This window comes from Puntigrus tetrazona, chromosome 5 (genome assembly GCF_018831695.1).
Source record: "Puntigrus tetrazona isolate hp1 chromosome 5, ASM1883169v1, whole genome shotgun sequence".
Taxonomy (NCBI): domain Eukaryota; kingdom Metazoa; phylum Chordata; class Actinopteri; order Cypriniformes; family Cyprinidae; genus Puntigrus; species Puntigrus tetrazona.
Window position 1 is genome coordinate 4,718,484 of NC_056703.1, and position 18,449 is coordinate 4,736,932.

At 39.5% G+C, this 18,449-nt stretch overlaps 1 protein-coding gene across 16 annotated transcripts in view; it reads left to right on the plus strand.

The window, feature by feature from the left end:
- Positions 1 to 18,449, plus strand: part of fbrsl1 (fibrosin-like 1) — a 258,303-nt gene that overhangs the window by 74,383 nt on the left and 165,471 nt on the right. For 11 of the 16 annotated variants that reach the window (XM_043238878.1, XM_043238877.1, XM_043238879.1 and 8 more), the window contains exons 3-5: positions 9,102 to 9,194; positions 15,740 to 15,781; positions 16,598 to 16,633. In XM_043238878.1, coding sequence (XP_043094813.1) covers positions 9,102 to 9,194; positions 15,740 to 15,781; positions 16,598 to 16,633 — 171 coding nt within the window. The remainder of the gene's footprint in view (positions 1 to 9,101; positions 9,195 to 15,739; positions 15,782 to 16,597; positions 16,634 to 18,449) is intronic. The other 5 variants (XM_043238883.1, XM_043238885.1, XM_043238888.1 and 2 more) reach the window with 2 other exon arrangements.

The window sequence follows — 18,449 nt, forward strand, 5'->3', positions numbered from 1 at the left end:
CACACATTTTCCCTCAGTCTGAAGCAATCCCAGGTCAATGCCTCCAGTTTGACCTTTTGTGGTCAAACTATGGGAGCCTGGCAAGATCTAAAGTCTGCGCGATAAATGTGTTAATGAACAAATCAGTTGAGTTAACGATTCAATGGCTCGGTTGTTAAGTTTCTGATGTAATGAGTGTATTTGAATGAATGATTTGAATAAATGACTCAATGATTCAACTCATAAGGACTTGAGTAAATGCTCGTTGCCACCTACTGGTGCGAAGATGTAACATGCAGAAAGAAACACTGAAAAGAAAAGAATAAAAATGATATTTTAAAACTTTGCGTCATTTTAAAAATCACCAGTATGCTGCAAATTAAACTAAACTTTGAATAGCTATTAAAACAAGTAATAAAAATGAGTTTTATTATTGAGTATTTATAAGTGACTCATTGGCGTTATTGAATGGAAAATGGAAAATATGCAGGAGAAGGGATTGGAACAGATCAGAAATATTTTCATTTTTGTTTAACAGTGCAAGAATTAGCACCCCTGTAGCCACGTCTTGGGTGATAACTGTGTCTTATTTAATTAAAGGGATATGTGGCATCTCGAGTGTCCTGTTTAAACCGTAGGTTTTAATCAGCTGTCATTGTGTAGTGTGAATGTCACACTCAGAAAATATCTCTGCAAGAGGCGTTAACAGGTTGTAGTGTTCTATTAAAAATAGCAAATGAACTGTATTGTTTTTCATGTAGCGGGTTGTGATCTGTTCGACAATTAATTAAACTGTTTTTATTTAACGACTGAGAAAGGTATCTAAATGAACCGTGATGTTGCACGTAGGAGTATTCTATACTCGTAGTACTATTTTCAAGTATTCTTGAAAATAGCTTAAATCGTCATTAATATGAATTTCAGAATATATATACACCTCTGTTCATATATTTAACGTAGTTTTGTTAAATAATATTTAATCAATTTTCATTTTCGTTTTGTAATGAAAATTGCTCTTATGCCCACCAAGTCTACATTTAATAATACAGTGAATTATTGTGCAATATTATTACAATTTCAGTAGTTTTCTACGCGATTGTATCTTAAAATATAATTTATGTTGTATTAAAGTTGAATTTTATTATTGCATTGCCTTGATACCTCAGAAATCCTTGTAATAGTATGATTTGTTATTATCTGTTGAAAACAGTTGTCGCATAATATTTGTGTATGCTAAGATTTAATTTTTTTTTATGCAAGGAATAATATGGTAGCACCACGGTACATTCCCAAAAACCACAGTACTATAGTTTTCTTGGTAACGTACCAGAATACAGCAGCACTACTGTAATCTTCGGAGGTACCTTGGTTTGCCGTGTAAGACTACGGTAGACGAATGTCAAAGCGATACATTTTTAATGCATTATGGTGCTGCTACCAAATGTTTCGGCAGTAATTTTAATGGTATTTACAAGCTACATTAGTGCTTTAATTTTTTTTTTTTTTAATAGAAGTGGCTCTGACAAATGAACAGCCTTTAGCATCAGCTAGTTTTGTGTACGTTTTCAAAGTCCGGTGTATTTTGAATGTATTTTACCTGTCACAGTCGGATTAATGCTTCAGTCTCACTGCCTCTAACAGCCAGTGTTCTCAGCAGGTGTAGCGTTATTGTCTTGATGGAGCCAATTTACACTGCAGCCATTTTAACAGCTCACTCTTGTAGCAAGCCGTGTACATTACAAATGAACGCTGAAACGTTTGTTTAGCACCAGATGTTTCTGCACTAGCCCGGGGGCCTTTTTGTCTTTGTAAAGAATTTAATGCTGAGATTTTGCCTTGCAAATGAGCAAACCAAGTGGGCTGCATCACAAAGACGCCTTATTTGAATTTGCCCCATTAGTTTTCATAACATCTTGCAAAACACGTTTCTTCTTTCAAGTTTCGAGTTGAAAATTTTGTTACGAGCGAAGGTGGAAAAACAGCGTCTGCTGCCACATTAGGCATGTTGACAAACAAACATTCGGGGATTTTCATTTTTTTTGTCGTTATCCGTGTTTTCGAAAGCGCATCTCATTCGTTCTGCTTTCTTTCGCGATTGCAGCGGGAGAGCGTTGCATCGTGGGAAGCAGCAGGGTGGCGGTGTATTTTAGGTAAACACTTGGGGCGACATGTGGTCTAATTGCCCTCCAGGTGTCACATGTGTGTCCCTGTGTGTTGGTGTTATGTGTATGTATTTGGGTATATTGGTTAGGCCCGCGGTGCCCCCCGAGACAGTTGGTGGCAGAGATGACGAGAGCTCATGTTTAAGCCCATGTGTCATCTTTGTGCCATGTCTCCAAGGCATATGGCTGGGGAGTGGAAAATAGGACTGGGGCGTACAGACAGACAGACAGACAGGCCCGTGGGGACCACTGATCTACCCCTTTCATTAACCCGTGGGCCCCCGAGGGACCTGGGGTCAGTGGGTAAAGACACCACTGAACATGATACAAGGCCATATGGGGCCCTGCCTTTCAAAAGCACTTAGCGTGTGCAGATCTGTTTTGTCGAAGCAATAAGAGCGAATCTGATTGGTTGGAGGCGGGTGTTGAGCTCCAATCACCGATCTCAGTGCTGGAATGGCTGGAACCATTTTCTGCCTGTGGACACTTTACAGTATATAAGTTATAAGCAATAGCTGATTTGAAGTAACAATGAAAATACTTGCATAATGTAGCGTTATACATTATTTTATAGACGTATTAATACGTTTTTAACATTCGCATTCTAAATTAATATGAGTTTAGCTTGAATATATAGGTACGGTACTTACCACAACATCAGTAGCACCTTTCTAACTTCAGGAGCGTTTCTGAGCCGCCTTTGTGGTATACGTTTTGCATAGAGTAAATGGAAAGTTGGCACATAAATGAAAATGGTCATCATTTACTCACCCTCAAGTTGTTTCAAACCTGTGCAAGTTTCTTTTTTGTACTTAGCAGAAGATATTTTGAAAAATATGAGTGAACCGGTGCTGCTCAGAGGTGGCACGAATGCATTTACAAAGCAGTTCCAACTGTATACTTCAATAATAAAAGCTAAAGAGGGTCAGAGCTGCTGCTAATTTGTCCGTTTTATGTTTTAAAATGGCACAGAGTAGCCTTATGCCAGCTTTTAGATGAATAAATGCTGTAAAAAAAAATGATATACCTATATATGCACATGTTAACTAGTCTAACTCCATTGAAGTAATTTGCCAACTTATTTTCATATGACATTTTTCTTTTCCCAAACAAAAAAAAGGTGTATTTGCGCTTGCTACTTTCTAGGTTGACGTCACCTAAGCTTCTGAAGTAACCACCTGCGGGACACTTACTTTTCGCTTTTCTTTCCACTCTGTTATTTGTCACATTATGAAAATAAAATAACTCGTGAATGCCGTTTCTTGTTGGCAGTCTGTTCTGAAATGTGAGACTACTAGCTATTATTAGCTTTAAGTTAGTGTCTGTCAACCAACGCAGGGCACAATTCGCGTATACGCCACTTATTTAACAGCCTGACTTTAATGAACTTCTGCTTTTGTTTGCTTTTTATTCCATCTGTGTAAGTGATTTCCACTCACAGCATAATGCAAAGTTTTTTTTTTTGCCCTCTAGGGTGATCGAGTACGCAAATAGCTCACCGTAGAACCGCATTTGTGTAAATTTGCCTCTGTGAAACCCCCATCTTACTGGAAAGCACGGGATGCATGTTGGGGTTTTGAGCCTTGTGTAATACGTTTGGCCACATAATGCGGACATCAATCACGCTGAGCTATGAACAATGCGCAGTGATGATAGACGTTTAATGGATGCTCTGGGACTCATTGTAATAAAAGCAGGAATCCATTTAGTGTATAAAGCGCTGTGTCCTTGGAATACAGTGCGGCCCACAAGGGTTGTTTAGGTTAGTGTGACCGGGAAGGAGGAGGTCACATGGTGATGAGATTATAGGGAAGGCCGATAATAGTATCATCATCAGATACTTGATATACATGATACTTGGAAAAAAAATTATTTTGGTCAATCGCAGCCGTTCTGTGATCAAATGTTTTTGCGTTATGTGCATTAAACGTATTTTTATAGAATAGTAGCATTGATAATTATTTTTATTTAGCTTTTATTTATTCAGTTTTAGGTTTTTAGTAACTTTAGTGTAAAATAAAATATATATATATATTTTCTAAATTTTTTTAAGCTTAGTTTTTTGCATCTTGTTTATTTTATTTCAGTTTTTTTATGTATTTTTTTATTTTTTTTTCGCATATTTTTTTACATTTAGTTAACAATAACAAGACCGTGTTCCACATGGTTATGCTTGTACATCATGCCTTTCAAATTTTGGCCCCCAAATTGCTAAATTTATCCAAAGCTTGCCATTTCAGAAAAATACTGTTCTTTATTGAAAAGCCTTGTAATGAAGGAAAGCTTCACAGGTTCCAGCAAAACATGTTTTTAAGTTGCTTTTCTTGAGCGCCGTATCTACATATTATAAAGGGTCGCGTGACGCTCTCAAAAATTCAAATAATTGGAATAAACTAGTGTCTTAAAAGAAGAATTATAGAATACAGTTTTACTGTATTTTTGGTCAAATAAATACAGCCGTGGTACAAACAAGAGACTTATTTTCGAAGCATTTACTTTTACAGTAATGCATGTGTAGTGCCGCGTCACAGATCTGGCTTATTTTACCTCTTCAAATGTCACCGTTATATAGTGCAAGAGACAGGTGGCGCTGTTCTGCGGCAGAATGCGAAGCCTTAAATCTCCCACGCTCCCGCCCTTTCCTCCCTCGCTCAATCCTCCTCTTCCCTCCAAGCAGCTGCCTCTGCTGAGACAGGAGCAAATGAGAGCAGATGAATCCATTTGGCCCCTGGCCCTGTTGTGGCCCTGCCATGCTCCGAGCGCTCTGCTCTGCTCTGGGGCAGCTCGGGGATAATGAGCCTGGAGATTGAGCCACTGTAGAGGTGCCATTGTCGCCCGCCCTCTCGCTCTCTCTCTTTCTGTGTGTCCCTCCTCTCGTTCCCTCTTTGTCTCTCTTTCACTCTGGCTTTGGGTTAATAGAGGTGAGGCTCCTCCAGTGCGGGACACTTTTTCCAGCAAATTAGGGGAAGGATCTGTGTCCCCAGAGCCTGCCCTCGGTTACGCTCTCCCATCCCGCCCCTCGCTGCTGGCATCGGAGAGCTTTCATCCGAACGGGGAGGGTGGTGCGTTCCAGACTTGGGCGGGGGGTAATGAGGACTGACAGGGCTTGATTCCCGAGCAGGGATTGAGAGAAAACAGCTGACAGGTGAAGACGAGAGTGAGAGAGATAGAGAGAGAGAGAGAGCGACCGGTGCGGATGAGATAAAGTGCAAGAGAGAAGAGATGGAGTGGAAGGAGGGAGAGAACAAGGGCGAGGCGGAGGTGAATCTCTTGTGCTAATGGAGGTGGGACTTGTGGCGGCTCAGGGGCTCTTGGCTGGAGACGGCAGGCCCTTTGAGGTTAGACGGGATCAAAAGAGCAGAATAACAAAACAGAGAGACTTCACCCCAGCACGGCTCTCAGACAGCGATTCAGCAGCATGAGGGAAGAGGGGTTTACCTTTAGAGTGCACTAAAAAATAGGTTCTTTACTGGCATCGGTGTTCTGTGAGGAACCTTGAGCATCCATTGAACCTTTCAAATGCACAAAAGCTTCTTTATAATCGAAAAATGTCTCTTGTAGGAACTGTTCGCTGAAAGTTTCTTTGAGGAATCAAAAACGGTTCTGCTATGGCGACGCTGCAAAAACAACATCTCCGAACCTTTATAGTTAAGAGCGCAGTGATGCTCATATTGACCGATAACGGACATTGCTTGACATTTTTCTGCATGGTTAAAAAAGGCTACACGAGACACACATCGAAAAAACTAAGTGACATTTAATTATTACCTACAAAAATATGCCTGTATGAAATGTTTACAAACATTAGAAACCATATAACATAGCTAGGCTCCTTAAATTTCCCTCATGCCACAGCAAATCCTTTCGGAACAAAACAAGAATGAAAAATTAGTTTACAGTAGTTATATACTGTAAATGACAAGCCAAAACAAAATCTTTTAAAACGCAACTAGCGTAGCTTATTTGAACGTTTCATATTCTCGATGTATTTGGACACCAAACTATGATACATAAAGCTGGTTTTGAACTTCTGGCTTGGCTGTTTTTTGTTTTTTCCCTTCTAACAGTGGTGTAAATTTGCCATACGCATTTATTTATAGTCCTACAGATAGCCTAAGTTTGTTAAAATAGTTAAAAAGTTTGCGTTGGACAATTCGTTTGTTACATTCGCAAGGAAAATAAAACGTTGCTTTCGTAAAATACGGGGAAATAGGATGCCTGTGGAGATGTTTTTAGAGCTCGGCGCCAAATGTCTTACTCATACCTAACTTACGGTCGCAAACAAATCACTTACAGCATACATTGTCACCTAGTTTTTGAATTCTAGAAGCCGTGTACTTAAAGGACATGTAGCTTCCAGCTTGCGTGATGTTTTGTCATTAGCTTCAGCATGTTTAGCTCCACCTGCAATGCAAGGAATGCTAAGGCTGTTGAGTGTAACTCTTTCTGTTTTAGCTAAAGCAAGCACATGATCTGAGTACTTGTAGTGTTCTACGCCTCGCTACAACTTTTCAACTCTACTAGTACTACAAAATGGCGTCAAACAGTGCAGTAATTTGTGAAACCGGACAAACCTGAGGTCTATCTGTCAGCAAGTCACTTAGGGATAACGTCACATGATGCAATTGATATTCAAGAGTACAGCTTTTAAGCGAAGAGCAGCACATTTTACACATGTAACGCAATGTATTTGAGAGCATATTGAAATATTGATTGCGAAATAATGTAGAGTAGGAATTGATTTTGGTTTGATTGGTGACATTGCTGGTTGTTTTGCTGGCCATGCAGCTTTGGTTACAAAAATGTATGTTAAGGTAGATTACGAAAAACGGTTTTGCTTTTAGAATAATGTGCTGTGATTCAGTAATCCTAGGGATTTTCTTTAAATAAGTATGGCAATTTGACCTCATGTTATTGTTGTTGAGTTCCCTACATGTATTTTAGAGAGAACTGACAGGGAAATTTTGCCTTTAACAGATCCTTAAAGTCTACATGCTTGACCTTGCAACATTTCTAAACAAGACATGAATCTATAACTAGAAAAAGCACAAACAGAGGAATACTAAAGTGCGTTTCAAACACTTTGCATGATTAGTCTCTCAGGGGCAGGCCTGCAAAACCTTCAGCTAGCTGCGCGCGTGAAGCCTTTTTTTTTTTTTTTAAATTTGAAGTAAGGTCTCACGAAACACGCGAGGTACGTCCAAAAAAAAAAGAGAAAACATCTGACAAAAGTCCAGACACCGCAACGCTGCTACAATCTCAAAATCAGCCTTCTGTTTCCGCATCAGTGAAGATTGTATTTTCGAAAACATAAATTTTCAGTCTGTTTTCTGTAAACAAATCAAAACCGTGTTTTGGCACACCACGCACAGAGACCCCCGCTCTTTTGCCTGCTTTTACAAGTATTCACACCAGCAATTCCACGATTCTCTAAGCAGCCCTGCCGATTACGCCGCGATAGCGGGATTGATTAGCTTGTCAGCTTTTCTGACAGAATCGAGCCCCTGTCTTGACTACGGCAAATTACTCTGACTTGATTAGGCCCACCTGCAGCTCTTTTTTTGGAAATCTTCAACATAGCGCCTATGCCGCATCACTCCGCCGCTTTTCGCTTCTGACCTCAACTGAATGGTAATTCATTGCACCAATCATCCAGTGCTGGCTCAGTGTTGTTCCAGCACTGGCTCAGTATTGGCTCTGGTAATTAAATGGGGCTTGCGTGCGTCCTCCGGGAACAGGGGACTGGGAAACGATGACCAGGTGGTGGCAGAATGCAGGACCTGTCAGACTAGCTGATGACCGTTTTAATTCTGCTCTGCCTGGGGCTATAATTGATATTTAGCAGAAAGGTTAATTGTAGCAGTGATCTGTTTAAATTAGAGTAGAGATCTGGAGACCAGGGCCAAGACCTGCAAGCCACTGGGGACACACATGAGAGTTGTTTGAGTAATACACACATACTACTTATGCAAACGTACTGGGACTAGATCACGAAGACACACTTGCATTTTTTAAAATATAGTTCTGATTGACCAACACAGTCATGCACTTCTCATGCAATGTAGATAAATTCTAGCAACTTAGCTACTAATGGCCATAATACCTTAGTAATTATAGGATGTTTTATCAGGTTTGTTGTAGAGTGATTTTTGTCTCCAATGTACAGCAGAACCTTGCACAAACTCACTCATATATATATACATGTATACACCGCAGGATACACTCACACTTATCTGTTCAAAATAAGATTTGCACTATCACGCAAGCTACAGCAATTTAAAAAAATATGGACAAGCCTTTAGGCAAAATACAGATCAGTCTGTCATTTTCATGTGTATCTTTATCTGCGGATGCTCGTCCAAACATAGGACAAGGTCAGGGAATGTTATTTCCAGGTGAGCTGTTGTCGTTTTGCATGCATTCAAATCTGTGGATCTTCAAATACAGGTCAAACGGGAGGTTTCGAGAGCATCCCTTAGCACCTCCACCAATCAGATCGCAGGAACACACCTACATTTCACTGTTTCAGCAAATAGAGCACCTTCACCTGCCCTCCAAACACACTTTGGGTTTCCCTTTGGGTTTTCACGTGCTAATGCTCTGGGTGCACCGGACAAAAGTAGTAAAGACAACAATGCTCGAGTTCCAGACACAACTAGGCACTTCTTGGGAAGTCTAAGTCTTGGGGCCTAAAGTTTCCAAAGCAAACAGATGAAAGAATCACCTTTCAGATTTTCTTAGGGGCGTTCTGTTGTCTTGTAGTGTCCACCCCGACAAAGGCATTGTTTTGCTGAGAAAATATGGCTCTGCTTGAGGACACAGGAGTGCATCATTTCACAGTAGTGCTCCAAACATGCGTGAAGAGCTAGGTTTTCTAGATCATGTGTTATTGTGGGTTACAACAGCCATATAAAGCTCTTGTCCTACTTCTAAAGTGTTATTTTTCTTTGCTCTATCTAGTCCTTGAGTCTTCTGAGCCAGGCTGGGAAGAAAATGGAAGTGACGGAGGTGAATGCAGCACCCAGGAGCAGCTCCAAAGACCGTCTCAGTGAGGTAAGCGCAGCGAAGCATGTCGTCATGATGCAAGCATTCATAAAAAACAATAATAGAAGTACACAGAAGAAGCCTTCAACAGCCGAATTTACCAAATCTCGTTCAATTATAAATGCATTCAATTGTTTAAAAAAATATTTTCAAGCAAAAGTTTTGTTTTCACTGTTGTTCTAGCACATAGTGTTATGCCCTTGCTAGACTTTTTACATCAGCTTATACTATACAATTTATTTGGTGCTTTATTTGATTTTTACAATTATTTTTACTTTTACTAAAAAGTTACTTAGATATATGTACTATGCTTATAGAGGCATACATTTTTTCTTTGTAGTGTTTGAATATAAACTATAATATAAAAAGTTTGATATTTTAATTGCATTTAAATGTATAATTTTATTATTATTAAAATCATATTTATGATACAAAGTAGGCGGCGTCTATATAAATGACATGTATAGAAAGAGAGAGAGTATTTATATCAGTTGAATGTGTTCTCCTACATTTAGAAAAAGAAATGCCTGGGGAGATATGTTGATTAAATCATAATTACCGTGTGAAAATTTTTGCACATGGGTTTTATGGTCAAATATATGACTATGTAAGGTAATCTCATTCATCTAAAAATGAAGAACCAGGATTCCCACAGTCGCTCGAAAGCTCGAAAAAATAAGGCAGCCTGATTTACAACGATATGAAATATAAATACACAAATGTATAGTGTTTATAGTTATGCAAAATATTTATAAATATGTGAAATTCCATTTTCTATACATGGCAAACACTAAGTAAATGTATATTTTCTGTAATCCTTACCCAGACAACGATAACACTGAATAATGTTGTGAACAATGGAGGTCGTGTCATGGACTCCACCGTTCTGATGTGTTTGCGTGAACCCACGCTCAGCTCGGAGCATTTTTCTCAGCAGATTCCCCGCGTCTGGCTTGTGCCGCTTCCAATCCGCAACCCAGCCGAATATCTTAAAGAAAAAAGTAGCGGTAGGGTGTCGGTTAGGGCCTGAATGAAGAAATAATGTGATTGAGAGAGGGGTAATGAGAATTTGTGTCTAATTCTCCCGAGACTAACGCTAAAGACTAACGCCTGTCAGACGTGTGTCCGAAATCCCCAGCAAATTCGTTCGGATGGATCGGTAATGCGGAGACGGTGAGGCTGTGCGCCTCAGCGAGCCGAGGATGAAGGGAGGAGATGATGATGAAAAGAATAAAATGTTTTTAATGAAGAGATTAAATGCGATGCTTAGGCTGTTAAGGATTCGGAGAGAAATTTCTGTCTTCGCTTTCCCCCTCCCACCCTTCACCGCCATCATTTATGAATTTGTGCAAAAGGCTGTTTTTCATGAAAAAGTCAGAGAGGGAGAGCGAGGAAGAGAGAGAAACGAGCTCGAGGCAGATAAAAGCGTGATCCAGGCTGACAGTTTTGACAGCAAAAAGCGACAGAACAACGGGCAGACAGAGAGAGGGAGGGAGGGCTGAAAGACTGCAGAAAATTGCAGACTGTAATGGCTGACAGTGCCAGATATGACATTTCCCTCTAATCTCCTGCCAAAGAAATGGTGCTAAAATGCAGAGCGCCATATCCGTGTCATCTGTAGGCCTATCTGTCCATCTCGGAGCGAGAGAAAGACACAGACAGCCGGAGATCCGCCGAGCCCGTTCGTTCCCGTCCCGCCGCGCGAGGCCCGGACGCCGCGCTAACGCTAGCTCTGTAAACAGGATCATCTTTCATCACTGTCACGTCGTTAAATGGTGTAAAAAATCTTCCCTTGTGATTCGCCATACATGCTAATTTTCTTTGCATACCAAATACGCTTTTCATACCCACTTCAAAGATGCTTAGGCGTGTGCGCCGCCAGCTAACGATCTCTGCGCTTCAGAGGCGGATAGAACTGGATTTCTTTTTTGTCGCTGGAGTGTCAGAAGGAAATGGAAACAAACGAGGGGGATGGCAGTGTCTCAAAGAACTGGGGGCAGGAGCGCAGTGATTTAAAAAACAGCCCATGTGGGGGCTTGCCATTTTAGCTTTCGCTAAGATCTTATTTTTAACGCAACGCTTGTTTAGCGTTGCTTTATTTCTAGCGAAGATAGTACAGAAACGGAGTGTTAATGATTTAATGAGGACCCTTTCATTCGACTGAAATGAAAACGAGTAGCACTCTCACATCAGATTCAAATCAGATTTTTATTTTCACGCTCTAAATGTGACTCGGATCTGGTTTTCGGATGACAGTCCGTACAGTGTTTCTGACATTTCAGCTGACATTTTCAGTTTCGATCTGGACCTCTTTCAAATGTGGAAATGGCTCAGATTTGTATGTGATGTTTTTGCAGTCTGACCTTGATGCCAACATTCCTGACTTTCACACTAATCAAACTCAACGTTTAGGAATCGCACGTTTGATTTGCGCTGCGTAATGTTAATGCGTTCTCAAAAAGAAATGAAGTTATAAACGATTTAAATATCATGTGGAAAGACACGTTTTTAATGTTTCATGATGTGTTGTAACTGCATTTTCCTGCATGAAGATTGTAACTTTGTAAAACGGTTATTGTATAAAACGCACAAGCTCAGGATATCGAGGTTGTTGCCAAGGTGTTGCTTCTAAGCCTTTTTGCTGGTGTTCTGGATGGATGTTAAGTGGTTGCAAAGGTGTATTCTGGTCCCTAGATGTGGCTTGATTCTCTCTTTCAGTATACGATGTTTGGCCATTAAGATTTCAGTAACGCTTTATTAGACATTGTACTAACAGTAAGTAATTTTACAGCAACGTCTTGAATAGCATTCATTAGAATATTAGTAGACTGCTTAATATCGTCTAACACTTTATTTCGATGCGTCTGCAACATACTATAAGAAACCTTGCAAGCATATGTTATGTCATCTTCTTCTACTAACCCTAAACCTACCCTGACAGTCTCCTCTGAGAGTTAGTAGATACGTAGTTGCAAATTAATGACAATTAGTTGACATGTAGTTACAAAGTTATAGTTATAGTTGGTTGAATGTCTATAAAGTGGACTTTTGGACGATTTATTTTAAGATATTAATATATGCAAGGGCACATTTAATTGATCAAAAATGGTGGGAATTTATAATATAATAATCTCAATCTTGCAAACTTTCTTCATTAAAAAGTCCTTAAAAATTACATAAATATTAAGCTGAACAACTGGTTTCAATATTAAAAATATTTTTTTGAGCAGCAAATCAGCATGTTAAAATTATTTCTCAAGGATCATGTGGCGCTAAACACTGGAATAATGATACTGAAATAATGAAATGAAAATACAGTTTGAGCAGTTAATAAATTACATTGTAAATGTGTTATAATAGAAAAATATTTATAATTTACGACAATTAAAAAAAAAAAAAAAAACATTTTCAAAATATTTAACTTTTTTTATGGTACAGTAGTTGACATTCGTGCAACTTTTTAATCATTTTTATCTGATTTTATTATTCGACAGGTGAAGATCATAAGACTTGTTTCATGTCCCTCATAATCTCGTTGTCATTTGCATCCAGATAAACACCCAATGTCTAATCTGACCACAGAAGCTTTTGTGTTTCCGAACAGCGAGGATGTTTTGGAGTTTGGAGTGGATCTGGCCCGAAGGTAATGACTCTGATAGTATCGAAACCCACCCACCATGTCACAGAAGCTGCCCACAGAGACCCGGCAACACCTACTGCATCTCATCCGCCTGTTCGCTCGCTGACTTCACGCTCCGTTGCGTCCTGATTGGCTTCTTTTCATCCGCTGCCCTATCTTAACCAATAGTCTAGTCCGTAGCTAAACAATCCGCCCCCTCCCACTTGTCACCAAATCTCTCGGGCCCAAGAAGTGTATAGCGATGCGTGGGTGGGGGGGGTCGAGTCGGTGCGAAAAAATGGGTTTGGATTAAAGCTGGTTCGCCCCCATTTCTTTTTAAAGAGGTTGTTTGGTTAACCCCAAAACAGCTGCTGTCCCGCTCGCCCTACCGCCCTGTTTCTCCCCCTTTCACGCTCGCTTTTCTCTCATTCTCTTGCTGCCTGCATCTTAATCCTTTTTTGAAGTCCTAAGTGCTAGGCAAATCCACTGAGTGCTGCGTATAATGGCTTTTAAGGGAGCGTGTTTAGATGTGGCCCAGCCCCATGGCTTATGAACCGCGGATGGTGTAATGGATTTTTTCTCCTCTCGCTGCAGCACTAAATCCAACGTATTGTTCCTCATTATCATTTAAATAAGTCTCCCTTTCAACTCTGAATGTGGCAATGTGAATGAACCGGGGCATTGTAAGGCTAACTCTACAAATTTTTTGGCCTCCCAGTGAGCCTCGCACCCACTCGCTCTTCTCCGTGTGTTACGCCTCTTCGCTTTTCTCTAAGAGAGAGAGGGGCTCTGGAAAAGTATTTGAATCCTGCAGTGCCGCCTTTCCGGGTTTTCTCAGGAACACTTCTCTAATTGTCACAGTGGGAGTTTGCACTGAGTGTGAGAGAGAACAGAGGAACTGATGAGGGTTAAACCCCTGTAGCAGGTGTGTGTGTGTGTGTGTGTGTGTGTGACTGAATTCTGTGCAAGGACAAAATTGGTCTTGCAGAAAAGTCACCCCCTGAGACAGAGGCAGAAATTGCCAATCGCACAGAGGAAAGAGGCAAAAAGAGGGGGAAAATGATGGGAGAGAGAGAGAGCGGGAGATTGGTATTCAGGCCTAGTCTGTGGTGTTGGGATGTGGAAGTTGGCGTCTCGTCTTACTGGAGATGTCTGTAACAGGCTGTGGTTCTCTCATTCGAGCTAGTGTGGATTATGTGGATTATGGCTTTACTTGTTTCTTAAGGTTTAGTAGCCTGTGGAATGCAGTACTGCAGTTGCAATATTTTAGCTACGGTTGAGAATCAGCAGGGACTTGGTAGCGCAAGTGAACTTTATTATTCGCGTTTGTGCCTTTAGCAGATGCTTTGATGATATTGAAGTTTAGTGAATAATATGCGTGGACATGTTCGTGCTGAGCTTAACGTGAATGTACACTTGTAGAGTATTCCCTGACATGTAGATACTCAAATTAGCCCAGGCTTTACTCTGGCCAAGAACTGCCCATGGTGACAGGAAAGCGGCCCGACCAACATGTAAAGTGACCAAAAACAAATTTTTTTAGTTTTATTTTTTGTTAATGCAAAGTATTGGGCAGGCAAATATAAAGTCGACGATGCCACAATAGTAACCCAGTGCATAAAAAAAAGTGGTATCTCTTTCAAATGATGGCACAGCAGTCTCAGAGAAAGAACGTGAAAGAAGGGCATGTGGTCAGAGTTTCTGATGCACATTGTTGTTTTACTGAAAACTTTGGTTTGGAAGATTGGAAAGTTATGTTAACTTAAAAAACGTACTTTAGTACTAATCCTCACTGTTAAGTCATAGTTAATAGTTTGCTAATAGCAAGTACTGGACCTTAAAATTAAGTGTGAATACAAATATATATATTGAACGTTTTTCAGAGAATTAATGCCAAAACATATAGACCTGGTTTCTCGACCAAGGCTTAGATTAGCCAGACATTTTATCATTATGTATTTATTTATTGCAACAATACTGTTGTGTATCATGATACACATCAGTGCCACTCACATATTTCGAAATATGCTTGTGCAAGTCAATTCAGTTAAGATGTCTGAAACATTCATTTCATATCGGGGCTAGGCTTAAGCCTTGTCTGTTTACTCGGCAACTGAGTGACTTAAAGAGCTTAGACTCAACACAACCTGTAACGTTTATGTTAGCAGTGCAGATTCTGAAGGGTTAAGTTTGCTGTTACCTATCTATAGTTTTAGGGACATTCATGCTGCGTGCAAGTGTGATTTGTTTTTGGATTGTTGAATTGTTAGACCTTCTGGAGTCTGAAACCGTAGTTTTAGCACTCCACGTAACTTCTAGTTGTTGTTGACTCGCTCAGGCAGCCCTGAACTGTTTTAAAGGCCCCTATATGTATCTGAATCTGACAAGGAATCTGTCACGGCAAAATAAAATGCTTTCGTTCCCCCTCATTTACCATAAACTGACAAGCGCTGATGCAACAGCATGGAAAATGGATGCAAACGCTGGGTGTCTTGGTTCTGATCTGAAATGTCATTTCCTTTATGATGACAATCTATGACACAGTTCTGGAAAATGATGTAACCTGTTATAAAAAAAAAAAATCATTTGAATATGTATTACTGAGTTAATGCTGGAATGTTTAGTTGAATGCACAGTACACAAGTGAACGGCTTCAGATTTCGAAACATGTTAGCGTAAAATTTTATTAGTGACTAAGGCTATTAATGCTCACAGGGTTTAGATGGTTTTATCAAGTATTAAGCTTTCTTGATGAAATCATATTTAAAGAAAAATGTGCCATTAACTGTTGAAAGAAGTGAGACCCAAGCCATCTATGGACCAGATTTAAACAACTACCCAGAACATCGTAGAAGCCGGCTATATAGCTTTAGAGTCTACTTGCAGTAGCAACCACTTAGAAGACCTTAGTAACTGCATTTTTTTTTTTCTCCAGAAAATCACAGGAGGAAACCAGGTGTTTTTCCAGATTACCAATGTAGGTGTCACTACATTTTAATGCTCACTTTAAAGTGCTCCTGTTATGGGTTATGAAAGGCTCATATATTCTATTTTATGCATTTATTTTTACCTAACTTGCGTGACTTTAATCTGCAGGAATTGGTCTAATCTTCATTTCATCATGCGTATAGTGCCTTATAAAGCAGCATTTGAGAGCACAGTGCTGCTTTTGTTCACAAAACAGCTATTTTACCGCTCCAAAAGTGACAAAGAATGAATTTACTTGTTCATTCAGACCAATACGAAAAGACTAACAAGTGGGCGGGCAGTATGCTAATGCTTCATGTTGAGGTCATCGTGAAACGGCTTGGGGTTCATTTTGAAAACGCGTCGGTTGAGAGTAACTTTATACACGGTGCGCTTTCAGATTTAACTCTTTGCAGGATGTTTTCGTTCACTTAGAGCTGTGTTATACTCTACATGAAAGGACAAAAAGCCATAATAGGGGCACTTTAACATAAACCTAAAGTCTCGCCAAAGAGCAACGGCCAATTTGTCCAAGGCTGTATGTATTGTGTACTGTGAGTCATACAAGTCATGTGTTCTAGCAGGTCTTGAAGAGAGAGAGAAGAGAGAGAGAGAGAGAGAGAGAATAGAGAGAGAGCGAGGAATCAGGAATGTCATTAGGCGAACGATAGGAACGAAGGGTGGGAAAAAGGTTAATGTGAATATTGATATTAAAGTGCTAGAGCTTCATCATGTCTCTGTCATCTCATAGTATCCCTCAAAGGTCAACGTTGTTCTCTCTCTCTTTGTCTCTCTTTCTCTCTCTCTCTCTCTTTCTCTCCCCCAGAGCTCCACTCACTCTCTGTCAGGACGAGGGTACTCGGTAAGTGACATTTTCACGCTCTGCGGCTTTACGGCAGAATTACAGTATCCTCTCCTCCCGTTTATGGCCCCGGCAGTGGACATTTTAATTATGTTAAACAGAGAAACGGTGGAATCATGATATTAGGGACATCACTCTTGGGTGACTGACTGATTAAATGGTGAAAGGTGTCCCGTTGCACCTTGGGTAAATGAGCCTTTCTTTATATTTACGACCATTTTATTTCCAGCGCTCTGGTCGTTTAAAGTGTCACTGACGATGTCTTCTTCTACGGTCTGCTGTGGTCATCGGTTAGAGCTTGTTTGAAAGCCATTCGGAGATTTTGATTTGGTTTTATTTGGATGAGACTTGAAACAAATCATATGCTTCCGGTTAAGAAAGCTCAATTTTGGTTTCACTGTGTTGCCGCAAGGGGTGCCATAGCGGGCGTTAGCCTTAATTTGTAGAGTTGGTTTTCATTCTGATGAACTCATTTTAAAACAGAATAATAGTTGGTATGAACCTTGATGAGTTGAACTGTTAATTCTAGATCATTTTTTCTATGAAGACTGAAGTTTGCTACTGCTTATGTGTGCATGCGCAGCTGAACTTTTAACCTGCGATGCACTGAAATATAAAAACGTTAAAAGCTTTAAATTCACATTGGTTAAGTAATATTTCATTCTTCTGCTCGAATAATGAACTTAATTATTACATTACATTACAACTACAACTATTAAATTTTAGAACAATCTATTAACAATTATATTCTAAATAATTATAAAAGTAGAACAACAAACACTTAATTTTGTATAATAATAATTAATAAATCAATATAAAGTATAAGAGTGTGTGTGTGTGTGTGTATATATATATATATATATATATATATATATATATATATGGTAAATACATAATGAAATATTTGGTGTTTTTGAAGTGGGTTTTGAAGCATTTGCACCCTTTGTGTAAAAATATAGACCACTTTTATATTTTCAGAAGGGGATCACAATAAAAATGATAAATGGTTTAGTGAAAACTTAGTGTTTATTTCGAACGTAATTAGATTAGAATGAGAATTAGAATCTGATTTTTTCCTCATTCATACAATTTTCATGTTTCATAATGACTGTGTTATGTGCAGAAATGTTCACTGGTTTTTATTCCATGTTCAATTCTCTGCTTTGCTCTTCTTTATGGATGAAAATAAGCTTTGGATATTGCACAGACTCATTATTGATTTACAGTTCTTACTCTAAAGATGATCATATTATCTATGAATACATTATTCGAAAGTGCAGTATACACTTGACACTGAAACTGAGAGGGAAAAATGTGTTGTATACCCTTGTGAAATATTCAAAAGCAGCAGTGCATTTTATATGCTAAATTTCCGCAGGCATGTCAAGCAACATGTCACAGGATCGCTGTTTATGCATGACAGAAAGCTCACTTTTCATCAGATGCTCAAATGTTTGTTTGCATGCGCGCACACACACACACACACACACACACAAACACACAGATGCGTTGACATTACCCGTCTCCTAAGATTGTCAGGTAATGACTGCCACTATGAGCCGCTACGTTATTTATTTCATATGTTTTGTCAGCATGAAGAGACAAGAGTTTAAAGGTTTCAGGACTCATTCTGTCATGCAGTCAGTACTCAACCTCTTTTATTGTTTGGCCATTTGCAAATGGAAAGAAATCATTTTCTGACAGTTCTAGCTATTTCCATATATAGATTTTTTATTTTTTTTTGAAAGAAGTCTGCATTTATTTGATCGGAAACACACACACACTCTCACACACACGGAGTAATAATATTGTAATA